General features: G+C 40.6%; 1 protein-coding gene across 1 annotated transcript in view; it reads left to right on the top strand.

Moving 5' to 3' along the window:
• Positions 1-22905, top strand: part of Rabl3 (RAB, member of RAS oncogene family like 3) — a 33650-nt gene extending 10745 nt beyond the window's left edge. Inside the window, exons 3-8 of the mRNA XM_021184914.1 lie at positions 7186-7315; positions 10372-10486; positions 13989-14139; positions 17756-17827; positions 20885-20923; positions 21582-22905. Coding sequence (XP_021040573.1) covers positions 7186-7315; positions 10372-10486; positions 13989-14139; positions 17756-17827; positions 20885-20923; positions 21582-21647 — 573 coding nt within the window. The 3' untranslated portion in view covers positions 21648-22905. The remainder of the gene's footprint in view (positions 1-7185; positions 7316-10371; positions 10487-13988; positions 14140-17755; positions 17828-20884; positions 20924-21581) is intronic.
• Positions 22906-26812: the final 3907 nt, after the last annotated feature.

Below are 26812 nucleotides of genomic sequence, written 5' to 3' on the forward strand. Positions count from 1 at the left end.
GGGCATACAGAGTCATTTCTTCAGAATGTGAGCAGGCATAGAGTCGTTTCTTCAGGATAGAGATAGTTATTGTTTATACAGAAAAGTGAGGCTGAGATGGAACAGGTTTTTGTAATTATAAGGTCAGACTCCAGAAGGAAAGTGGAAATTCTTGGAGGGAGGAAATAAGAAGACAAAGGATAAGAGGACAAGAATCCAGGCAAGCCCCTCCTCTATGTGTGTTCAAGGAAGAAAACAGTGTCCTGAGTATAACTAGCAGCAAAGATCCCAAAACAGGCATTGTCTCTGCAGGGCCCTTCATGTGGAGGGATGCTGATGATTTGGAGTCAGTCCTAGAGCATGTCAGCCAAACTCGATAATTCTCAAACCTCTGACCTACTGAAGTAACAGCAATTCTCTGAGAAACATCTCTGTTTTGGGCATTACCAAGATAAGAAGAGTTCCCTTGTAGTCATGCTGAACCATAAGGGCTTGGCTTTGTTTTGTTTAATCTATAAGATAGTTCTAAGACCTCTGGATAGCATGAAACTGTGCAAAGGGAGACCAGAATAAAGGCTATAGTAGACAGAGCGTATGTAGTAGTGTGGCTGCCTTACTGGAATCATTATGGTGCTGGATAAAGCCAGTCTGACTTGAATTATGTTCTTCAAGAATAAGGCTTGTAGGGCTGAAAGAGGCCTAACTTGTATTACTGCGCATTGTTGATTTCTGCCGTCCTTATCCAAGAGGAACCTGTTTCCTGAGTGAAACATAGGTAAAAGGCATTTTGAAAGTATAATCTAAACTTGTCATAGAAACATAAATCATGACTATTATACTAGAGTGAGCCATTGTTCCCCATAGAAAACTGATTAAAGCGTATAAAGGCCTGATGAATGTCTTGGGAGAACCCTGACTTCTGAAGCACTGTTTATAGTACAGCTGCAGTGTCTGTGTTACTGAGCCTGCCAGAGGGAGATCTCTAGGACTAAAGTGGATTCCTGAATACCTGCTCTTCAGAACTCTTGTACACAGTTGCCCTCTTTAGCTCAGTTTAGATATCATAAGAGCCAACTAAAAATAGAGAAGATGAAGGTGAGAAAAGCATGGTGTCAAGTGCTGCGTGAAGTTAATGAATCTTCTCAATAATTATAACCCTCTGGGCCCATTGATTCCACGCAGCGCCCGCAGCTGGATTGACGAGGGGGTTTTATTTTGTGGCATTCTTGACTCTCTCCTGGTTTCCGACTTTGTCACCTCAAATCGAATGGCCTGATGAGCGAGCGCACGGCTGCTCCTAATAATGACAAGATGCTTCGAGCTTAATCTTCTCACAGATTATAAATAAGGAAATTGATTTGTCATTTCAAGTTCACTTTAATGGGATTTTAACTCTCTAACTTGTACATTGCATACAATCAATACTTATTGAATTTCTCTTTGGGTAAGGAAACAATGTGCAGGCACTGGGGAAAAATAAAAAGGTATAGTTTTTATCCTCACTAGGGATATGAAGTGGATTTACTTAGAGGGATAAGGTTTGTATATCATGGTCTTTAAAGTGATAGGAACAATGATAGCTACCACCTCTTGAGAGCTCGCTGTGGCTAGGAGCCCACATACACAGGACTTCATTGATTATTTCACACAACAATTCTGTGACATGGGTGTTGGTGGTGCCCCTCCCTGCTCAGCACAGGAGGCATGTGAGGCACAGAGGTGCTATGTGATTTGTCAAGGTCGTGTTACTAACAATTGGATAGACTTGGGATTCAAGTCCAAACAGCCTGACCTATAAGTCTGTAGTTCTTAGTCATGGTGTTACCACCTCTTATTTACTGCATAGAATAAATGGACCCAGAATGTAAGGAAATGAATACTGTGATGGCACCCAGTATGGTAACAACTGGCTTCGTGTGGTGACAGACTTGAATTGCATGAGCCATATCTCAGTGCCTTAGTAGTTACATGCTGCTCCTGGGCATGCCCATCACTGATGACAGCACAACAGGGTGGCACTAGTGCAGAAGATGATAGCTGTTTAAAGAGCATGAGCTGTGTGTGCAAAACGGGATTCTACTAGATGCTGATGATCAAGTGGCCTGAGTTACCATATAGACAGACTTGCCCCTCCTCCCAAAGGGTTCCATCATAGGTAGAAAAGATGATAAGAAATTAAGTTCTAAACATGGCAAAGCGATGTATCTATGAGCTGTCTAACTGAAGTCGACCAGAAAGCATTTGCTAATGAGGTGCTTAAGTTCCAGATAATTTGGAATTGCTGCCTGTGTGTATAGAGATCAAAATGATGACAACCAATGAGTTTAAAAGAGAAATAAAAGAAAACCTTGGGGGAGGTTGTTTTTAAAGAGTTAAAGTTCCTAAAAGAAGGGTCAGAGAAAGATTGATCAAAGTAGGATATAGCCAAAAGAATGAACTACTGCATGAGCAAACATGGGAAGCGTCTGAACAGGGGTAGTACTGGACTTCACCAGAAAACGCCTGAGATGGGGGAGGAGACGAAAATGCAACCGTTGGGTTCTAATGAGGAGGCACTACCTATGGATCAGTGATTTCATGTTAGTGATAAAACCAAATGGAGTGAGTGACTGGGCAGCCAGGAAAAGATACACACAGGCTTAGATCATAAGCCAGGCTTTTATGAAGGCTGGAGGCTGGAGGCTGGGGAAAAGGAGCGAATGGTGCAGAACACAGGAAAGACCTACTTTATGGAGGAATGAGTCCAACTGAAAGCAAGTGAGAAGTCGTGGAAAGAGAGCAATCGACAGTGACCTTTACCCCATTAATTGAGATGTCCAGGACACCTGTTGCATCTCTTAGTTGTTCAGAGTCTCCCAACTCTCATTTTCTTCAAACTCTGTCCTAAAAATTCCTCCTGCCCCTTCTTTCTAGGGGTGACTTTATAGGTACAGTTACTAAGCCTAACTTGTTAACATCCATTCTTGTTTAATGTGTATTATTATTCCTATTGAATTTATTTCCTTTTAAACATTACACTGACGTGCTTAATTTAAATGACCCCATGTTTAATCGTGATTTGTTGTTCAATAGAAATGTGAGAGGGAGCAGAACGTAGGCGGGTTCCAGTTGTCTGTAATTCACATATATATACTCCTGCTTTCTTATTTTGATGATCTGACATAGCCACATGTTGTCAGTTATTTATGTCATGGAGCACACTAACAGGTTTTTTAATTGCAGTGTTCAGTGCTAATTTCCATTCTCGAAAAGAGTGCTCAACTTCTGTGACTTGCTATTATCACTTCCTATCTTGTTGTCTTTGGTTTAGTCTGTTCCTTACCTTCTTAATGTCAGTGTGACTATCTATAGAGTACCACATGTACTTAAGTGTTTTCCTGTCCAACAGATTTAGAACTAAACAAGTGAATACAGCAAAATACAAAGCATTCTGTTGAGTGTGATATGTGAGGTTTAGTGGGTTTCACAACATCTCTTTAACAATGGAGTTTGCCTTTGCCATCACCATTACTTAAAGCCAGTAGATGCTTTAGAACTGTACAGTGCATCTCCCTCATCAGAGGCTCAGCGATTCGGGGCTAGGTCATGGCAGTCTGAACATCTAAGCCTAATCCCAGAATAGCTCCATTCTATAAAATCATCCTTCTCCACTACAGAGCTACAGCAGAATCATGTGGAGATTTATATGCCTAGTGCTCGCCCCAAAGAAACCGATTCTGCCAGCCTGGCATGTATATTTGTCTTTTTGGAAGGGAGGGACTGAGGTGTGGTGAATCTTGCCCCCTCTGTACAGACAAGGCCAACTTCAAATGCATGGTCCTCCTGCTTCGATGTCTCTAGTGCCAAGATTACAAATGTGCTCAACCTACCTGCCTCTAGATACTCACTTTTTAAGGTCCTTAGAAAATTCTGGTGTATACCTTTGAATCATCATACATATGGTTATTGTATATAAGAATCTTTCTAAATAGTTAAATATTTGAATAGCTAAATGGGCAACAAAAGCCTAGATCAACAGGTGGTGGTGGCACACACCTTTTAGCACTTGGGAGGCAGGGACAGGCGGATTTCTGAGTTCGATACCAGCCTGGTCTACAAAGTGAGTTCCAGAACAGCCAGGGCTACACAGAGAAACCCTGTCTCAAAAAAAACAAAAAAACAAAAAAAAAAAAAAAAAAAGCCTATATCATGAGGGATAAACAATGACCCTGAAGTGTAATATGACTGAGAAAGCCACTGGATGGTTTGAGCCAAAGGTTGAGATGATCTCACTCAGATTGTAAAATAATCCCCTCTCACAGCTGTGTAAAACACAAATGAGGTTGGGACGCTTCGAAGTAGGGAGACTGTCCAAGGGACTGTATGTTAATTTATTCAGAAAAAGGAGTAACCAGACACATCTATCTAAATGATAACAGCTTCAGAGGTGACAAATGAAACCTTGGGTATGTTTTTAAAGATGAAAGGAACAGAATTTGTGGACAGATCAGACATGTAACAGGGAAGGAGTCAAACTTCAATCCTAAGGTTTTGACCTAAGTTACTAAAAAGATATCAAGGATATCTCAACCAAAGGATTGCCTTTGTTAAGATGAGAAAACTGGGAGGGGAATGGGTTTAGGAAGAAGACAAGAATATCAGTTTGGGGGCTGGAGCGATGGCTCAGCAGTTAAAGGCATTGACTGCTCTTCTGAAGGTCCTGAGTTCAAATCCCAGCAACCACATGGTGGCTCACAACCATCTGTAGTGAGATCTGACGCCCTCTTCTGGTGTATCTGAAGACAGCTACAGTGTACTTATTAATAATAATAAATAAATCTTTGGGCCGGAGTGAACAGGGCCAGAGAGAGCAGGGCTGACCAGAGCAAGCAGAGGTCCTAAATTCAATTCCCAGCAACTACATGAAGGCTTACAACCATCTGTACAAATACAGTGCACTCATATACATAAAATAAGTAAATAAATCTTTTTATAAAAAAAGAATATCAGTTTTGATAGATTAACTCTGAAGTGCCATTAAACATTCCTAATGGTAACCCAGTTAATATGATGGTCTAAAATTCTCAGGATTCATATAAATTTTAGATTCATCAACATACAGATGACATTGAAATCACAAGAGTAGATGGAATTGCCAAAGAGCAGCGACTGACAGACGAACTAGAAGAAGGCACTGTAGTGACAGAATGGGGATGGGGGGGAAGGGACTCTGAAACAGACTGCTCAGTAGGAGGACACTCTAGTGACAGAATAAGGGGACCTAAGGACTCTGAAACATACTGCTTCAGTGGAGTGGGAGGGGCCCCACGGAGTGGGGTGTCATTGAAGCTAAGAAAGATTGCAAAGCTCGGGGTAAGTAAATGGTCAGATAAAATGAACTCATTTGGCCCTGGTGTTAGCAATGTGGAGATAGTTGGTGATCTTGATCAGAAGCACTTTAATAGAGAGATCATGCAAAGCCAAATAGAAAAGAATTCTGAAGAGTATGTGGTGGCAGGGGATCTGATGCCCTCTTCTGACCTGTGTGGCTACCCGGCATGTACACAGTACACACATACACAGAGGCAGAACACTTAGGCCCACAAAATAAAAATAAAGAAATATTTGAAAGAGAATGTGAGGCCCAGTAATATTGTTCAGTGTGGAAAGGTGCTTGCTACTAAATCTGATGACCTGAGTTTGATCTCTGGAACCCACTCTTGCACAAGTTGATCTCTGACTGTCACATGTACATCATGGTATGTGTCTCCCAAATAATAATTGCTATATCCATATGTATTAAAAAGTGTCATATCTTCTAGTCATAAGCTGCACTCGTGAAATCTCAATATTGTTACCTAAACAAGACCTACATTATACTACCATGACATGCCAATGTGGGTGGAGGGAATTTTACAAGGTCCCACCTCTAGATGAAGAGCTACAAGTAATCAGTTGCTGCTAAGGAAGGGAGTCCCCCTGGCAGGATAGCCAACCCCAAGTGGTCAGCTCTACTCAGATCTACTTATGGGAACAATAGTCGGGGGACAGACACAATAGCAATTGGAGAGGCAGAGAGGGAAGGATGGAAATGTAAGTATGCTACTCATGGACTGAACTCTCAAAAAATTACATTGAAAAGAGTAAGGAAATAGAGCTGGAGATAGAGAACCTAGGGAGCCTTCTCTATGGAAATGAACAGAGAAACAGCACGGAGGCTGAGGAAAACAAAGTGCATTGTATGTTGTTGAAAATTATCCAGCAGAGGAGATACAGTGCTTGAGAGCAGGAAGAACTGGTGTAACTGCAGCTTTGCATGAGGAAATGGAATGGGGTTTACTGTGCAGAGCATTCAAACTTAGCCTTAGGGGCATAGACAGGAAAGTGTTCAAGGACGTAGAAAGAGCAGGTGGAGGAAGTTCTTACTATTACTGTCACTGTTATTGTCAGTGTCACTATCATCACGTTCACTGTCACTATCATCATAATCACACTTGCTGCCATTGTCACTGTCATCACTATTGGCACTGTTTCTGTCACTATCACTATCATTGTCACAGTCATTATCATTATTTTGTCCTAGGAAACAAAGTTTTGTTTTGTTTTGTTTTTTCTTTTGGGTTTTTTATTTGTTTTGGTTTTTGGTGGGTTTTTTTTGTTTGTTTTTTGGTTTTTTTTGTTTTTTTTTTTTTTTTTTGAGTCTAGAGAAGAGATACTGGAAATTTCAAGAAGAAGAGAAGCTATGAAATTATCAGGGAAAGGAAAGTTATGTCCAGGAGCACACTTAGATTTGAGATTCAGTTCAGTCTACTAGGATGTAATTTTCTGAACTCCACATTCAGGATGCTGAATTTTGGATTCATAATGGAAAAAGAAGAGGCTATTGCCAAGATGGAGTGTTGTCAGATGTATGTCGTGTTAGAAAAGGTTGAGAGTCATAGAGAATGTAAGATTGGGTCATGGGACTTGTGCTTAGTAGGGACGGAACCAAAGCTTCAGAACTAGGAGGAGATAAAGATATTCACATCTAGTGTGGGTCACTTGACATAGGGTGAAAGACTAGAGTAGCGTTAGCGTTGGAACTGTAGAGTAAGCAGGAAAGCTCAGCTATGGCCATCAGAGTCAGAGAGCAGGCTGGGACAGGAAGGGCTCTTGCTTAACTGGATTAAGGTGGGTGCTCACCAGTTTGTCCCGTGGCTTTAATAACAATTTTAATTAATCTGTTAGGTTCATGACTACAAAGAAGGGACCCCTGAAGAGAAGACATACTATATAGAACTATGGGATGTTGGAGGCTCTGTGGGCAGTGCCAGCAGTGTGAAAAGCACGAGAGCGGTGTTCTACAACTCTGTAAACGGTAAGTGTGCTTATTTCTCCCATGTTTTAATGGTCTAGAAGTACTGATCACCTGGTACGAAGTGCCACCACATGCTGGGCTCATCTTACCGTGAGATTTAAATCTGAATTCCACAGTCCCATGTGTTACCCTCTGGTGCCAACCAGGGCATGGTTGCCTTGTTTCAGGGTTATTCCGTTCTTACTTTTTATTTATACGTATGTAATATATATCCGTTTTAGAAGCTCAGCTGTAGTAGGCTTCCATATATTTTTCAAAGGTCTTTAGTGACATTTCTCCCTCTCCATACTCCTCAACCCTGCTCTTCCACCTCAATCCAGACTTAACCTTTCATGTCCCATTACACCCTTTACCCTCGAACCAGTTCATCTTATGTCATCTCCCTCTAAACCCCCTCTCCATGACCCACCCCTCCATAGTTCTCTGGCCTCTGTAGGCATCCCACATGAAATATACCTGAAAGTAAATTCCCTTTCCTCTTCCCACCCTGATGACCCAGGCTACTGATCTCAGCAGAAAGCCGATGAAGTGTCTGTGGCCCCTTAGAATACATTCTCACAGCTGTCAGGCTTTCATCTGGCGCTCAGTTGACTTTTCTAGCTCATAGTCTATTAAAAAAACAAAACAAAACAAAACAAAACACTTCAGCCTAAAGGAAAAAAGAAGAATTAGAAAAAAGAATGCCCAAACACCCTTAAGAGCTCAAAACCTTCCCTACAAAGCCTCAAAAGATAAAATTTAAATTTTTCTGTTGTTCATCTAATAGCCAGCGTGAGTGACAGCATGACATTCCATTCTTTGACCTGGTGAGATTTTATTTTGCTTTCCTCTAATCTTGTGCTATCAGAACACTTGACTGTAAAAGTATGCTCACCTAAGCAAGACATGCACAACAGCAATATCAGGAAGCATTCTGACGAGGATGGGATAAATCTCACAAGGCCCTGACTCTGGGTGACGAGCTACACGGTGACTGAAGGCCACAAAAGAGAAACAGTCTCCTCTAGGGATCTGTCTAGGTTGTTCAACCTCAAGGGGTCAGCCCTAAACACGGAAACATACAAGCAGCACTAAATACACTCTGCAGGCTGTAACAATAAATGCATATGTGTAACAATAACTAAAGAAGAGCCATGAAGTTGAGAGGGAGTGGAGACCCAGGAGAAGTTGGAAGGGATAGCAGAAGGGGTGGAAATTATATAAATGTACTCATTATGAAATTTTTAAGTAATTTTAATCTTAAAAGAGAGTTCAGGCCTGGGCATAGTGGTGCCTGCCTTTAGTCCCACACTCCGGAAGCGGCCTGGTCTTCAAAGTGAGTCCTGGACAACCATACATACATAGAAAGCCTACCTCAAAAAATCAAAAACAGAAATTAAAAATTGAAAAGAGTTTGAAAATCTTTGGCCCTTGTATCTCAAGATGATATTCTAAATTCCAACAGGCATTGAAGTTGTTTTATGTCCATTTTATTATGTAATTATCTATTTTGCTTATCTGTACATGATATTAGTTGATTTTGAGCCATCTTATATTTTGTTATCCTTTAGTCTCAAAAAAACCCATCTTTCCTACTATTCATACTTCTTTTTTTTACAAATTTATTTCTATTTTTTATTTGTATATAGTTTTTTATTATTTTATGTTTATTGGTGTTTTGCTTGTATGTATGTCGATGCACCATGTGTGTACTTGATGTCTGCAGAGGCCAGAAGAGGGCATCTGGTCGCCTGGAACTGAAGTTACAGCTAGTTGTGAGCTGCCATGTGGGTGCTGGGAATTGAACCTGGATCTTCTGGAAGAGTGGGCAGTGCTCCTAACTGCTGAGCCGTCTCTCCAGCCTATATGTACCCTTGCCTCCCTTTTCTTATTCTTCTCTAGTAGACTCTTTTTGCTAATCGACATGAGATTGGGCATCTTCACAGTAGCATGGCTGCAGACTCTTTTCCCTAAATCAGTTCATTTTCCTCCCTCATTGTCCTCTGTCCCTCCCTTCCCCCTACTACACCCCCCTTTATTTGCACTTTAAGGCAGTGTCTTGCTGTATTGCTTTGGCTAGCACCAAACTCAAGCTCTCCTGCCTCAGCTTCCCTAGTGTAGACTTATAAAGCATGTGTCACTGCAGTGAGCTAACCAAATCTCTTAAAGTAGCTAGCAATGAATTTAAAGAACAATGAATTTAAAGAACAACGAAGTTAAACTCTTGAGTTGATGGCATTCAAAAGACCTACAGGACAGTGTTTTTCTATTAAAGAACAACAACCAAGAGGCTGAGAGATAGCTCAGCAGTTCAGAGCACTAGCTGCTCTGGGCGAGGACCCAGCTCTGATTCTCAGCACCCACATGGTAGCTCCCCACTGTCTGTAATCCCTGTTCCAGGAGCTCTAATATCCTCTCTGCCTCCACAGGCACCTGCACACGTGTGCAGAGACACACATGCACATGCATAAAAATGCACACTTAAGAATAGAATAGCAATTGAGCTGAACGTGTGGCACATGCCTGGATCTCCTATCTGAGAGGAGGAGGCACGAGTGTTACGAATTCTAGGCCAGAGCACACTACACAGTCAGCAAAGCCAATATCCTCTTGTAGGAAGACCCTGCTTTTGTTTGTTTTTTAAAGGAAAAGTAGCAGTTATAAAAATTAAAGTGGTGCCATTTTAATACATTTCACCAGTGCAGAAACGGTACAACTTTTGAGTAATGTAATCTGTTAATAAATAATGTTCTTTATTGGTGAAGTGCTTCTATAAGCAGTTCCAAGCACAAAGTAGGCACTCAGGGGCTTCGAGATGCAGAGTAAAAAGACATTCTGAATATTTTATGACATTCTGATAGCCTTTGAAAGAAAAGAACATTTTAAAAGTATATTAGTGGCAAAGCTTTCTAGTTAGTTATTTGTGAGCATTTATGAGGACAGTTTGGAATGCTTGTCTGACTTTGTTAGGCATACTTGAGTACAGATCACTAAGCCCCGAAGATGTGTGCTTGCTAAACTTGCCCTTGCTGACTATAAAGAGGCGCTAATGGCATCACATTACCTGATTCTTTTAGGCATCATTTTAGTACATGACTTAACAAATAAGAAGTCATCTCAAAACTTATATCGCTGGTCCTTGGAAGTTCTCAATCGGGATGCAGTTCCAACCGGAGTCCTCGTGACAAATGGGTAAGCCTGGAATTACTCTACAATTGGTTTTAAGTGTGATTGCAATCCTGAGAATGCTCTTTATGAAATATTCCTCTGAAGGTGTGTGATGAGTCCTGTTTTAGCCTCTACTTGGTCTTTCCATTATCTGAATGGCATCTTTCCTGGCAGTGGTGTTTATTTTGATGGAATCTCATTACCTAGTTTTCCTACTGCATTTTCCCTTGGTATCCTATCTAAGAGCTGTTTGCTTAATCTCATACAGGTTTTCTCCTGCGTTTCCTTCTATAAGTTTTATAATATGGGGTTTATATTAGATTTATGATCTGCTTTAATTTTATATAAATAATGTGATTTGGGCTTAATTTTAAATTTGAATGTTCACCTGTCCCAGCATCATTTGGTAACAATAGTATATTCTCTCCATTGAATCATCTTCATTCTTTTGACAAAGTCAGTTGAACATAGTGACAGTACAGGCCAACTTCTTTACTCTGTTCTGTTGATGTTTGCATCTGCTCCCTTGAAACTGTGAGCTAACATAGACATTTTAGAGTTTCTGTCAGGTACTTGGTCGCAGCTACCCAAAAATTGCTAGTGTGGTAGATCCTGACTGATTTTCAGAAACTGAACCACCCTTTCATCCCATGGTTACAGTGAATTCATTCTTTCATTTTAGATGTTGCTGGTTTTGATTGAATGTTGTCTTGCAGTTTTGGTTTTTTTTAACCTGTGTTCATATGGAATATTGGTTATACTTTCTGTTCTATAATGTCTTTGGCCTGTTTGATTTGAGGATAATATTGGCCTCAATGTCCCTCTATGTCCTGTTTGGGGAAAGATATTATATGTATTTGATGTTATTTCTTCTTTGGATGATTGCTTGAATTTACCAGTGAAAGTTTGGGGCTTGCATATTTCATTTTGAAAGGTTTTCAATGTCAGATTCTATTTCTTTTTTTAATAGTTGCCGAATGGTACATGTATTTTGTTTTGTCTCAAGTGAATTTGGCAAATTCGAGCTGTAGAGGATTCATGCATTTCCTTTAAGTTACTGAACATCTGTGAGCAGGGTTGTTTGTAATATTATTCGTTATCTTCCTGGAGTCTGTAATGACATGCGCATTTTCATCCCTGATCTTGCTAACCTGTGTTTTCTTTTTGCTTCCCTTTTAGACATGCTACTAGTTTGTTGATGTTCTAATCTTTTCAAAGATATTTTAGTTTCACTGATTTTTACTCCTCAAGAAACTTATTCTTAAATTACAAGTAAGAGATGGTTTATTTATACCAGAAAATATTCACATCAATGTTCAGGAATTCAAGATGGCGTAATTGTTACAGATACAGAAACTGTACTTTGACTCTGTAGCTTCATTTGGTCCTCTAGCTGCACCTGCACACGCATTAAACAACAGTGCATTGGTTCTTTATTGCTGCATTATTTTAACAGCAAATGATCTGGAAGCAACTCTGAGGTCCAAAAGAAAGTCTGTTAAATAAATAATGGTCTAGTTATATTCTGGAATACTCTATTTAAGAAAGCATCAGGAATGTTTCTATGTAGGAAAATAGAGATCTACAGAGAATGCAAAACAAGGTGCAGAGAATATATATCATCTCCCTTGTAATGTGCAAGAGAGCGTGTAAAGGCGTGTGCATGTATTTGCATACAGCAGCCATGAAAAGGGCCGTAGCTCTAGCTCAGTAGAGCATTTCCCTAGCATACATAAGGACCTAGGTTCATCCTTAGCACCACTTTAAAAAGTAATAAAACAGCAAATCGAAAGCCCTATTGTATCTTTTAAGTTTATTTCTTGCATCTTAAACCTTCTTTATTTTAGTTATAATATTAAAAGTATGCATAGCTGCTGTTTTCGTTTCTCAGAGAATTATTGTGCATATAAAACTATGTGTTTTTTAGAGTTCTAGCCATAGCTGTCCATAATAAAAATTCTCCATCAGTTTTTCATATAAGGATTATATCCAGGTCTAATTTCAATTGGATGTATGATTTTTAGTGAAAGAGGTGATAAGAAACATAAGAGACAATGTGGTATAATTTTCTTTTAAAATTAATATTTAAGAGGTGAGTCATTATATACATCTGTGTTTCAATGAATATAGTTCTTGAAAAAATGAAAAGCTAAAAAGAAAAATGAAAGATCAAGGTATATATATACTTACATGGTAATCTACAAAAGAGTATATACAATTTTAAATAGCAGAGATTATGTATATTAAAGATAGTATTTGATAGAAAACACAAAACTTTTCATGAAAGAATTTGTGAATATAAGAAAAAGAAATAATCCTGAAGGATGGTACCCTGAAAACCTCATTCTCTATAATTTAAATTTCAATCCAAACCATGTCTCCCAAGTGAGGAGTATGTAGGTAACCAGGTGCTAGTTCATAGGCCTTGAACTTGTGTTGGTTTCCATACAAATAAAACAGATATGTAAATTCAAAACAACTCTGTTCTGAGACACAACTACAGCTGAGGCTCTGCAAGATGAGTGTGAAAGGTGGGGAGACGTAGTAAGTGACCCTCTCTGCCCAGCTCAGTTAGAGTGCTCCAAAAGACAGAGGAGTGCTAAGACAGAAAAGTAGCCGTGCTCCAGTGGGTTTTATTGATTGGATTATACAGCATTGATTGTTCAAAAGCAGGTTTGCTGACTGCTGTAAATTGAACTTATAACGTGTTAGAAGTCTAGATCTACTTTGCTTCTAATAGGCAAATAGAATTTCAATTAATTGACAACAGTGGACTTTATGTTCCTTTCAGTAATGAGAACTATAATTTGTATTGCTACTCAATCTTTTGGGTAAAAATGGGAAGAAACTGAATTATAATAGACCCCCTTCTAACACTAAGAGATTCTGATGGCCGATCCTCTGTCTCTTAGGACTGTCATGTAAGGATAATTCTTTGGTACTAGTCGTCTTGCCTTTTAGAATCATGCTTTTAACATTTCAGCAGTTTTTCTCCACTTCCATCCAAGCTGTGTCTCACTCAGGCGCCACTTCCCCAGCTCTTTTCACTCTGAAAAGGTTTTTTTAATTACTCATAACCAGGAATACATATGCAAGCTGGAGGATTTGTGCATGAAGTGCCTGCATTCTGTGCTAGGCTCCTGGGTTTTCCACACACTGAGCTTTAAATCTACTTCCTTCTTTCACACTGAAAAATTTTGAAGCTGTTACCTACTGAAGACAGTGCATTATGGACACTTGAGTCACATGATCATGGTGTACTTGGTAGGCCCTCAGCTATCAGAGTTATCTGCTATAAAGAGACACAGAAACAGACTGAATAATAAGATGAATAGTTGGAATTCAACAGATGATGGACTGATCATGAAGATACATTAAAGATATCAGGAGAAAAAAGATGTATAGGTGATGATGAGCAGCAGTAAGTTAATATCACTAACGTTGTGTAAGCACCTTGCATTTAAAGAATACACATCTACATTGGAAAGGTAAATTCTATTCTCCTCTTCATGGTTATTCATCACAGGGATTATGACCGAGAACAGTTTGCTGATAACCAAATCCCACTGTTGGTAATAGGGACTAAACTGGACCAGATTCATGAAACCAAGCGCCATGAAGTTTTAATCAGGACTGCTTTCTTGGCTGAGGACTTCAATGCTGAAGAGATTAATTTGGTATGTACTTTCACTAATGTGTGTCTAGGCTACATCCTAGGCAAAGAAGCTTTATTCTCAAATCAGCAGCTCACCAATCCAAAACAAATCAGAACAGCCTGTCTAGACTATCACATGAAGGTCTCTTTCACTTTGAACTTGTACACTGGGCTGTTGGAATCCTCAAACTATATTCTGTTAATAGTATAAATCATAGACTCTTTCTTGAAAAAACTTAAAAAGCATACCAAATTCAAAATAATCATATCAATTAAGGTATACATTGGTTATTGTTGTTTTTGGAAGAAAAAAAAAAAAGCTCTTAATCCCAGCACTCAGGAGGCAGAGGCAGATGGATCTCTGAGTGAGCTTTAGGAGACAGAGAAAGCCTGTCTCAGAAAACCAAAATAAAATAAAATAAGTAAAATGAAAGAAAGAACCTCTTAACTGCTTACAACAACTGCTTATCTTAAAGGGCACACAAACAGATGTATGAGGAAGTTGCAAACTGTAAACTAGGAATGTATCATAAGGACTAATGTATATAAAGTCTTACATATAGAAACTCTGTGATAGCTAGTTTAATTAGAACAGAATGCTAGCGAGCTAGGAAACAACGCATATAAACCAATTCCCATTCCCTAGAACAAGACCTCGCCCGCAGCCTCGGAGGTGGAGATGAGTTATCATTGCTCATAGGCAGGATTGCCACACTGTCAGGACACTGTTGTTCAGGTGTGCAGTGCTGACCAAGAGCCAGTGGCCAGCACTTGGAGGGCAGCTGTTCACCAGATGCAGTTGTAAGGTTTACAGGTATCACATCACACGTAATGTAGGTACTTCTAGCTCCATTTTAAAGATGAAGTCAAATAAGGCACTCCGACTATACAACTTAAGTCCCTTTCCCACTTGATTATCCTTCAACTAAGATTTAAAATGAAGGTGCTTTGAAATCATTTATATCAACAGTTACCCAAAGCTCACTGCATAGTTATATTACCAAGAGCACCTATGAATGTCTATAATGACTGTTCTTCAAGTCAGAGCTTTGTGCTCAGAATGCTGGCAGGAGCCCACTGTTAATGCTTTGTTTTGTAATGTGGTGCTGAGCCTTACACATGAGAAACACTTTACCGCTGAGCTGTAGCCTCCGCCAGAACTTTTAGCCTACAGATCATTCAGGTGAGTCTGATACCTTTTGCTCAGTGAATTAACATCTGTAAAGATTGACCCTACCTGTCTGGTTCAGTCTCTGCCTGCCCTCCATTGTTTTTTATAGTTTATTGTACATTGGAATGTGCCCCCTGTTTGCATTTACCATCATGGAATGGTCAATTTAAATACCCTGGTAGTCAGTGTTGGACCATGGTGCTCAAGAGGATCCCTACCATATAGATTATAAAGTGTGCTCTCTCTGTAGACTAGTGCTGCTGTTGCTTTATGTGCACATTATTTGCCATTAAATATGTATGATTAGTTCCAGTAGTAACTTGAATATGTTTCTGAATGTATCCTTGACTAGTGCCTACTGGTGTCTGTGACAACCAGCTAGACACATTATTTGTCCTTATCTTACAGAGGCTAGGCCAGCTTCAGCTGTTAGCAAAACCAAAAGATAAGCAGTAGGACAGTCTCCCAAGGACTTACATATGACATGTCTTTAGTTTGTCAGTGTGTCCTTTCACAACACAACAGAAACAATACTAGAAGTGGCTAATGAGGATATAAGAAATTAAAGTGTAGGAGGGCAGATGAATATGAGAATTGAAAATAGAGTCAGACAAGCAAACGCAGAACCTCAGACTGAGACTAATATGGTGGTAGCATTAGTGCTAGCTCACCATTACGCCTACAGAGAAGCCTGAATCCAACACACATGTATCAAGAGTGGAGTCAGGATTTCTCTCTGCCTTTGTAAATGCAAATTATTTAACTAAAAGTAGGCACTAGGGTTATTACGTATATAGTCTATTTTCTCACGTGTGTTTATTTAGTTTCTGGTCGTTTTCCACATTCACACAAGCTGTTTAGAGCTACTGATTTTCAGGCTCTCCCTCAGCCATGATCAGTGGCAGATGGCTTTTTCAGCTCCAAAATTTTTGTCCTAAAAAAGGATGTAGTTTCAGATTTCCTGCTCAACCTAAATTGTGGAGCCCAGTAGTTAATTTTATGGGGGAGATGGCAACTTGTTTGATTGGCATTTGATTTAGGGTTTTTTCTTTTATTTAGTAATTTTAACTCTTACTTAGAGTCGTCATTAAACGTTCTGATGAGGTGATCAATAACCATTTCGCAAAACCATCTAATTCAGGTCTAAGGTTGATTTCTCATCTGTCCCAACTGGTACAGAAATGTGTTCAAACATTATTGCAAATTCAGCAGTGTGTACACAGTCAGATACCCGGGTAGTTAATCCACACATGGGATTATCTGTATTAAATTAAATGTTTCTGTGCTTGAAAATTCAGTCTGATAGCATTTGTAACAATGAGAAAGAGAACTGATGCCCTGGTGCCTGCTGTGTGACAGGCATGCAGTACCTCTTTGCATTTCACAAAACTGAATAGAATCATCTCTGTTTCATAAATGAGTAAGCCCAACTTTAGAGCCATAATGACTTAAGCAGGGTACACAATCTGGAAACATTGGCACAGATATTTGAAGACAGAGATTACTGGCTTCCAAGATGCTGATTCCCCTAGTATTTTATGGTCTTTGGAAACTATTGTAATTAGAAGCAGTTAACCCCCTTTCCCACCTCCCCCCTCCTGTGTGTGTATGGAGGGGGTGTGTTGAGAACTGTTATAGTTGCTGCCATTGTTTAAAGGGCGTTCCTTGAAATGCTGTGTTGACATTGTTACTAAATGTATTAGAAGGAAACATGTGGGCCTGGCTGTTACAGCAAGAATTATTTCAGAGATTGCTCAAGAGACACAGAGGGCCCACAGATGCATGCAAGACACTTATCTTTACCAAGGAGTCTGAATGATGCCTGTACAATTTGGTCTTGGTGGCATTTGAGGTAAAGATCAAAGCTGACTCTGTCTCTTGAGAGGGCCAGCACTGGTGACAAAGATGGCAGTACTGTTATTTACAAGGTGTTGTGATGACTTAGTGTCCCAGACTATGCAGCCTCCTCTGAGCTCTGTGCTTTCCTGTGTGAAGAATCTTCCTAGATAATATATCTGTTTATTATTATCAGAACCAGTGTGCCTTTGTGTTATATGAAGAAAGGGAGAAATTCGTTACAACTGTTTGTTCTTTGGCTAAATCTTATTTTCATGTTTCCAACTATTATACAGACTGCATAGTTCTTAACTCGTTGAACACTTAGTCCCTGGTCTGCAATACGTGTTTACATAAATCCTGTTTATGTGATTTTGTTAACATATGAAGGTCACCTGATCAGTCCCTTGGTTTTGCTAACAATATGCTAGTAATTAATGATGGGTGTGTTGACTTAGTATCCTCCAATATTGCTCAGATGACAGGACTAAATGGCTGCACTTTCTTTGCCTTCCTGCTCACGTATCATAATCTGAGTATTGCTTTGTATTTTGTGAGCATTCTGATGACTTATACAGAATGACACTGGAGCCTCACTTCTGGCTTTTCTCTGTGCACCTTTGTCTTCCAGGATTGCACAAACCCACGGTCCTCAGCTGCAGGCTCCTCCAATGCTGTCAAGCTCAGTAGATTTTTTGATAAGGTAATGGCTTCAATTAAGTTATTTTTAAACTTAACATATGATAGCTTAAACTCTTTGTAGAATGCTGTGTCCTTTTGTTCCTTTGCCCAAAACTTCACAGCCTGAATACCTGTTTTGATCTCTCTTATCTATTGGAATAATTGCTCAAGGCCTGCTGACGTACTTACTCCATCACTAGCGCTCTCTAAGCAAAGAGTAAAGGCTATTGGATTGAGTGGGGGTTCTTAAAAAGATATGAGTCTTCCTCAAAACAGTTTATAGTTACCTGTTTTTTAGTGCTTTGTGTAATTACATCTCTCCAGAGGCACCGAACAGAGGTTAAAGCCCTTTATTCTCTCAGCTATGAATATTTTCCATGTAAATGTTGCTATTACTTTGTAAAGCTAAGCTGTCTCCTGGAGTATGTTGTTTCCCTGTGAGGAGCATCTGCACCCTCCTGACACTGAGCTGGAGCCCTGCTCATCTGCATCCAGGCTATGCAGCTGCCTTACCTCCTGCTCATTTCGCATAGCAGCGCAATATAGGACTTTGTTCTGCATGAATTACTGAAAAAAATCATCTCTGTGTTAGATCTAGTCAATGCTGGAAAAATTGCTCAATGGTTAAGAGCAGTTGCTACTCCTTCAAAGGACTCAGATTTAGGTCCCCAAACCCACAGAGAGCTGCTCACAACCACCTGTGACTCTAGCACCAGCGATCCACTACCCTTTTCTGGCCTCTGTGGTGCACGTGCAAGCAAGCAGGTACACACACTGCACATATACATATAAATAAACATAAAATAAATAAAGTTTTAAAATTATAGATGTTCCTTATGGAATATATAAATATAGATATAGATACAGATATAGATATAAATATATAGATCCAGTGTGGTAAGAAGGGACAGATTACACAGGCACTGATTCCCATGGTTCTCAGATGGCCTACCCTCTAGCTAGGGCCTAGGAAAGTGACAGTCTCTGTTCTCCCTTGCTAGGCTGCACAGACATTAGCATTTTCTTGGGAAGTGGTACAAGGAACTATATATTCTCTCCATATTGTTTTCAAATCTAAAATGTTGCAGCATCTGCTTGGTTTAGATCCGTGTCCCCATCTAATACAAAACCCTGTCCCTTAAAACAGCATCCTATAGATCTGGGTTTGATCTGGAAAGGTCACATAGTATACGTTTACGTGTTTTAAGTGTTTTTAAGATAAAAACTCTTAAGTCACATCCTAGAGAAACAATGGATTTTAGACCAGCATAGCCTAAGTTATCAGCAAAGCTTCATAAATAAATAAATAAATAAATAAATAAATAAATAAATAGGTTGGTTGGTTTTAAGAAAGGAGTAATATGCATAAGAGAGGACTTCATGAGTTGGGGGTGAACAACTCTCAGCAAAAGAGTAAGCTAGCTTTGTTGTCTAAGTCTCAGTAAAGAATGCATCAGTAAAACGATTGGCTGGTTTTTCACAACGTGTACTGAATATGAAAGCAAAATACGTGGCAATACAGGTCTGGCCCATTTTCTGTAGAGAAAACCTTTCAGAATGCCAAGGCTGCATCAACCAGAGGTGGGCTGGGTCCTCCAGATTTTCCTAGCTGGTGATAAGTCTATGCCAGCGTGATAACGTGACTCTGTCCTGCTGAGAACGAGGAAAGGCATCAGTCCTTTGGGGGCTTCAGGGACTCAGTTTTTCAAGGTGTATACTAACCAGAAACCAGGTTTTCTACCTCAAAGGCCAGTGAATGCATCTTTGTCCTGGTCTCATATGACTACAAATACTAACTGAGACACAGTCTCCAGGAGAGAAAACCAGAATAATTTGTCTCGTAGGCATTTGTGAGGCAAGCTTCCCAGGCCTGAAAGGACAGGTTGTGCTCTGTGTCAGAAGGCTTCCCAGCTTCATCCCTCCAGATGCAACTGTCTTAGTCCATCTGCACCTAATCTGTAACTTACTTGGTGTTTCTCTTGCAGCAGCACCTCTGCAACCAGAGCAATGTCTACAGGGATAGACTGGAAATCAGTATTTTTTATAATCTCCTTCATCATCTGAAAGCATGGTTCTCAAACCCATTGTGTTAGGACGTGTGTCGTATGAGCTTCTTCACACGAGCTGTGATGTTTTATAAGATACATCCACTGCTTTAGCCTGTCTTCCCCCTGACAAATTCAGCAAGCCCTGAAACGACTGCATAAGAATAGCAGCGAAGCCTGTGAGGGAAACCCCACTAACTGCTTGATGCTGTGTCCTTGTCCACAGGCAGGATGCACAGAATTCCTCGCTGCTTCATGCAGACCCATCTTGAGGATTGCAGCAGTGCTGTAGGGATCCTTTAGGAGCCAACTGGTGGGAAAGTTGGCCTAATTGCTGCCATATGCTAGGAACCTGTTGGGACATTATTCTGTCCTTATTTAGTTTCCATGTGTTACTTATTTCTGAGTTTTGTTTACTTTTGAAGCAAAGTCTTACTTCATAAACCAGAATGGTCTGAAACTCACCAAGTTGCCCAGGCTTGCCTTGAACTCCTACTCCCCCTGACTCTGCTTCCTGCATGCTGGGATTGACTACAAAGTCTCCTAAGGACAGAGTGTACACCGTATCCTGTTCATTGGTGAATCCTTCCTTCCTTTAGAAATGAGTAGGTAGTAATGGAAATAATCTCACTCTTTCAATCCCGTTAGCACCAGGTTTTAAAGATTGTCTGCATGCATGCAAGTGTGCCTGTGTATGTGTGTGTATGCACTCGTGCACGTGCGACATATACCACAAGTACCTGCAGAAGCCACAAGACGGTGTGGGATCCCCTGAAGCTACTTGCAGGTGGTTGTGAGCTGCCCAGTGTATGTGGTGGAAACCAAATTCCAGTCCTCTCAAAAAGCCACAAGTGCTCAGCTGCAGAGCCCTCCCTCTAACTCCAGCATCAGAGTCTTAACTCACTGTATTAAATGTCCAGAGCTGTTGAAAACGGTTTTAATTTGGCAATATGTTGCATTAATGAAAGTTATAAATTAATTGCTATTTCTGGGGAAGTATGCCGAGCCCTAAAGTCTTCGTCTGTGTTTTGCAGGTTATAGAGAAGAGATATTTTTTTAGAGAAGGTAATCAGGTTGGTATCTATCTTTTTCTTGATAAAGTGACATCTTAAGTTTTGAAAAACAGCCGGGCGTGGTGGCACACACCTTTAATCCCAGCACTGGGGAGGCAGAGGCAGGCAGATTTCTTAGTTCTAGGCCAGCCTGGTCTACAGAGTGAGTTCCAGGACAGCTAGGGTTATACAGAGAAACCCTGTCTCGGGGGGAAAAAAAAAAAAAAAAAACCTTTTAAAAAACATGGTTTCTATTTTTTCCTCCAGCCGGGATTTTGTTTGTTTAATTAGGAAAAGCTCTCTATAGGCACAGGCAACATGAGGATCTGCAGGACAAGAAGAACCCAGGGATGAGGAGAGGCTCTGACCTAAGTAAAGAAGCCCATTTCCTCAAGGGGGCTTCAAGCCTTTTTGTCTAGAGTCCTCCATAACAGACACTGCGTATAAAGTCCAGTTGGTGATTCCAGGAAATCCATTCTTTCTAGATGGCCCTGCCACCGATTTGTTGGCAAATATTTTCTGTATTTGTAGAGTTTCTTTTTATTATTTATCATTCTGTGATTTTCTGATTGGAAGCTCAGAGAGCATCAGGCTGGCGTGCAGGAACGTGAAGCAGGAGTTTAGTTTTAACACATGACTCTTTCTGCTACAACATAACAGGATTCTTTCTTGCCTACAGATTCCAGGCTTTTCTGATCGGAAGAGGTTTGGAGGAGGGGCACTGAAGAACTTCCACTGTGACTGAGTGGCCCTCAGCCCTGGAAGAGCAAGGGAACAGCAGCAGTGTCCACAGCTTCCTCTTGCTGTGTAGGGACATTAACTTCTCAGGCTTTGGTAAAAACATCTCAAAATGCTACCTCACCCTCTCATGGAAAATTGAAAGGAAACAGCGGCATGGAAGGTCCTAGCTCTGCCCATTCTCTGTATCCTCACCTGTCCCTGTTTATAGCTTATGTAAAAGCCTTGTGACGACATAAGGGCTTGTCAAACCCATGCAGTAAAGAACTGGAGACAAGGGCTGCAGCGAAGGCTGACTCTTATTTGGAACCAGCGGGTTTTACAGGCCTGCGATTTTCCTACACTCTGAAGCTGCTGAAGGCTTAATGAAGTACTTCAGAAACATATCTGTGTTGTTTTACCTTCCTGGGGGGAAAGGTCATGTTAATCAGCCCTGAGTTATCCACCCCAAACCATCTCTGTCATTTTAAAGAAGCCAAATGGTGTTATTTCATTTTCTCCGTCCTCATTACACACAGGGATGCCTAAGAATAGCAACCCCATCTCCTCTGGTCTCTCTGGGAAAAAGCTTAGTGTCTGGGAAGAGCGATGGACTAATAGCTGGAGTTAAATAGAAATACAAATTAATAATACATGGCGAACAGACCAGAAGAGAAGGGTCTGTGAGACTCCAACAGCTCCTCTGCTCTAAGGTTGCAGCTGTCGGAAGGCTCTTTCTGCTTTCTGTTTGGAAATTGGGTGAAATCTGAGACCTTACAAGGCCAGTAAGACAGATTATTGCCTCTTTGGTGGGTTTTTGTTTTGTTTTGTTTTTTTAATTTTCTTTTCCCAGTTTGGTTGGTTATTGTTCTGTTTATTTGTAAGGAAATCCAATTCCTGGAATGTCCCTTAATACGATGAACAGTAAACTAAGACTATTATCCTTGTCTTAGCAATGTATTTATGAGAAAGTCAATTAAGTTCCAGAGTAACGAACTCATATACATTATGAGCCCGTGTTTGAGATTTCATCATATGCTGCAGCATTTTTGGCGGTGGTGTGTATGTCTTTGTTTGCATAATTGGTCGTCATTGTTTCTTAGCCCATCTTTTTTGCTGGTTTAATCTCAATTCCTTAGTTTATAAAATTGGTTGCCAAAAACGGCTGTAATTGGCTGCTGTGTTCAACACCTTGTTTCCAGATGCTCCTGTCTGCAGCAGCGCCCCGCTTCCCGCTCCCCGCTCCCTGGCTTTGTACCTAATTAAAAAATCATGGTATGAATATACACAGTGTCATTTCTTTTAAAACCAGGTGAAAACTACATTTCTGTTCCATTTTAATTAAACTTCAGAAGGGCTCCAGAAGTCAGGGTATGCTGGACACTTAGAAACTCAGAAAGGCTAGAAACTCAGAAAGGCTGTCTTGGGGATATGAGAAGTGCATCTCCTGAGCTGGGCTGCCCTCTAGCTTCACTTCCTCACTGGTGGGACCTAGGCCCTGTTTCATTTTGCTAGCTGATTTGTTTGTTCTCTGATGTAATTAGTGTTATGCAAACCATTGTCCACGTGGAATTTAGCACAAGTGTATTGTGGCAGAGGCCTGGCTGGGAAGGTAGAACCCAAATGCTACACAGAGCGCTAGTAGTGTCTAACCTCTCCATGTTTCTCTTCAGTTACACAGAGGGGCGTGGACTGTGTGGCTCAGTGGTAAGCACTTACCTAGCACGAGCAAGGTGTTAGGGTTGATTCCCAACATCAAAATTTTAATAAAAAATACATACATTAAAACCCACTCCCTTTTCTCTCCTTCCTTTGTAATTAAGAAGCCCATCCCAATTTCTATCATTTCTTTCTTATTAAGAAATAAAAGGGCCAGGTGTGGTAGCATACACATTTAAACCCAGCGCTTAGGAGGCGGAGCCAGGCAGATCTCTTAAGTTTGAAGCCAGCCTGGTCTGCAGACTGAGCCCCAGGACAACCAGGCCTATACAGAGAAACCATGTCTCTAAAAATAGCGGGGGAAGAGGGGGGAGGAAAGGGGGGACGGCAGAGCAAAAGGTTAGTAGGTAAGAGCACTTGATGCTCTTGCAGAGAACCTGGGTTTGGTTCCCAGCACCCCACATGGGCAGTCCACAGCCATCAGTAGCTCCACTTCCAGGGAACCTAGTACCCCCTTTGTGGCCTCCGTGAGCACATGCATACACAGTGTGTTTTGTCATGCGTAAAGGCAAAGGCACTCCTACATATAAAATACAAATATTTGAAGTGTAAGGGGATTAAAAATCTAAAAACCTATCAGTGATGGCTATAGGGTCAGATTTGATAAATTAATAATATCCCTCAATTCCATTTCTTTTTTTTTTCTACCTGCTTGATTCCTTGAACTGTAGCCTTTCTTTACAATTTTATAAACTTTTTTATTTAAACAAAAGCAAAAGCTGGCACACAAACTAAACATCACACAACCAAATTAACCCCACCCAAGTCTATCATCTCAGTGAACTTCTGTACAGTTAGGGCTTCACAGTGGGTGTAATGCTTTTACAGTCAAGTGTGTGTGTGTATGTGTGTGTGTGTGTGTACTTTTGTTGACCAATAGGTTTCTAAAAAACAAATTTTAATATTATCATCTAAAGTCAATTCATTGCAAGTATATATAGCGGCAAATAAAGCTGTTTACCAAATGAGTGTTATTTGTAGACATCCTCAAAAGAATGTTCTTGAAGCATGATTTTTAAAGACTTAGTCATATATGCTACATGTAAATGATAATTTAATACAATATAAAAAATAAAATATTACAACTACCAGGATTATTGTTTAATGTATTGAATCTTACTTATCTTACCTTCTTGGTAGCATAAGTTGCTAGTGATAGCTGTTAGCCATTGTTTTCTGGCCTTTTTTTTTTGTTTTGTTTTTTGTTTTTTTTTCTTTTGGTTTTTTCGAGACAGTGTTTCTCTGTGTAGTCCTGGCTGTCCTGGAACTCACTCTGTAGACCAGGCTGGCCTCGAACTCAGAAATTCGCCTGCCTCTGCCTCCCAAATTTTCTGGCCTTTTTGTGTGTGTTTTTTCCCTATATAATTTAGAGGTTTTGACCAGTATTCTCCCTCGGTGTAGAGGCAAGCAGATGTAAAAGCATGGAGACACCCATCTGACCCTTGCATGGACAGGATGGTTACTTGGAACCTAGTTGAGGATTTAAATGGTCTCTCCATCTCAGTGCCGCTGGGATGCAAACACACTACTCCTTCTTACAGTACCTTGGCATTGTAGAACAGGCAAAACCCAAGAGGGTACCTCCACTCCCTCGTCCTATCTCTTCTTCCCCAAAGCGGATTATAGAACCTAGCTGCCTTTTCCCGAACCTGGTCACAAAAACCGTTATTCCACATGCCCGCTCTTCACCCCAGAAGGAAAGGAACATCTTTATCCTCAAAGATGGAGACACCAAGCAGAGTCTGTAAGTGCGCCTCACCACCAGACACGCCCTGCCTGTTTGAGGTTCAATCAATCAGTATGCTTTTCTCTTGGTAATCCACCTGTTGTCAGTGCCTTCACCATGAGTGAGAAAAGAAAAGTCTTCCCTTCCCTGGGGCACTCATCTCTGTAGTTACTATTATTTTTCTGTCCATTTTGAAAATAGACTTCTTGAGACATCCTCTGCCATCGGGCTAGGGTCAATTATTCCTGATTTCTGCCGTTACCTTCACTTCAATGGTGTGCATTAGAGCAGCTAACATAGGTAGAAATGTGAATAGATACTTAATAGATGGTGGTTTCCTTGGTTCTAAGAGAGCTAATGGTTCAATGAGATTTCTGCATTGATTTGCTACCTTAAAATTTAGAAAACACTGGGAGGGAAGAAGTAGAAGAAATTAAACATGTATTTTGTCATAGTTGAAAGACAGCTAAATCACTTCACAGGAAAAAGAGGTGTCCCAGGAAGTCCAACCCTGAACCCCAACTATTCCAGTGTATGCTTGCCTCTGCACAGTGTGTATACACAGAGTTTGCCAGGGCTGTTCCATAGGATTGAAAGGTTATGGCTTTTCAGTTAGAATGAATCCACAGAACTCCCCTCAGTTGCATTCAAACTCAGAAGTGCATGAAAATCCCCTTCAATACTGGATCTAAATTCAGATTCCAGAGTGGCATCTGCTTTCCTTCCCATCCCTTAATTCTATATGTAATAAGATATCTATTTTATATTTTTGGCATTTTTAATGTTCGTGTGGTGTGTGTGTGTTTGTGTGTGTCTGTCTGCAGAGGCCAGAAGAGAACATTGAATACACTGGAGCTGGAATTACAGACAGCTGTAAGCTGCCTGCCAGAGGTGTTCTAAAGTGCTAAGCATCTCTGCAGCCTCCCCATGTTACATATTTAACAGGTCCATGTGATCCTAATGCAGGTGGTGAGGACCTAGCATTTCAGGAAGACAGCTGGACTAGAAAGTGTGGAGTACATAGAATATAAATTGTGTGCTCTATGAGTACCACTGTAACAAAGTTATACCATCATGCAATTTTCATCTCACCATAGTGATCTAGTCCATTTCTTTACCTCTCAGAGCCATGCCACCTCCTGGTAAACCAAGAGATACTTGTCTTTGGTATATGGTGAGCGTTCTTGGTGATGCTAATTTCCTAGAGATACCTGTTTCTAATCCAGGTACAGCTGTTTCTAGCTAGGGCTCTGCTGGCTATCATGCTGGCACACCACTTCTCTTGACAATGTTTTGTTTTCTCAGCTAACTAACAGCTTAGCTTTTCCAAACAGTAGGTAGAAAATGTAGCCTCTAACCAAGATGTAACAACTTGCTCAGAACAGTCTTTCATTTGGGATCACCTGCCCTGAGCCCCCTCTGCTGTGACAGCCATCCTGGAGTGGTGACTATGTGGGTCTGTCACACTGCTCTTCTCATTATCCCAACTTCCTGGAAGGTTTTTTTCCATTTTTTTGAGGGTGAGGCAAGGGCATCAGTGGTCTTAAGATGAAAGAGCACACACATCCCATAGATGTGCAGGCGCAGATCATTTTAAGGGACCCATTTTCCAGATCTTCAATTTCCATGTGTATACCTTTAACAGGATGAGCTGCTTGGGAATGTGACCCTTAGCTAGTTCTTCTCACCTTAGCTTTCATTGCCACCTTTGTCCTCTCTGGCAAAGGAAGAACTCACTTGCTAAGTAA

This window comes from Mus caroli, chromosome 16 (assembly GCF_900094665.2).
Source record: "Mus caroli chromosome 16, CAROLI_EIJ_v1.1, whole genome shotgun sequence".
In the NCBI taxonomy this organism is placed as follows: domain Eukaryota; kingdom Metazoa; phylum Chordata; class Mammalia; order Rodentia; family Muridae; genus Mus; species Mus caroli.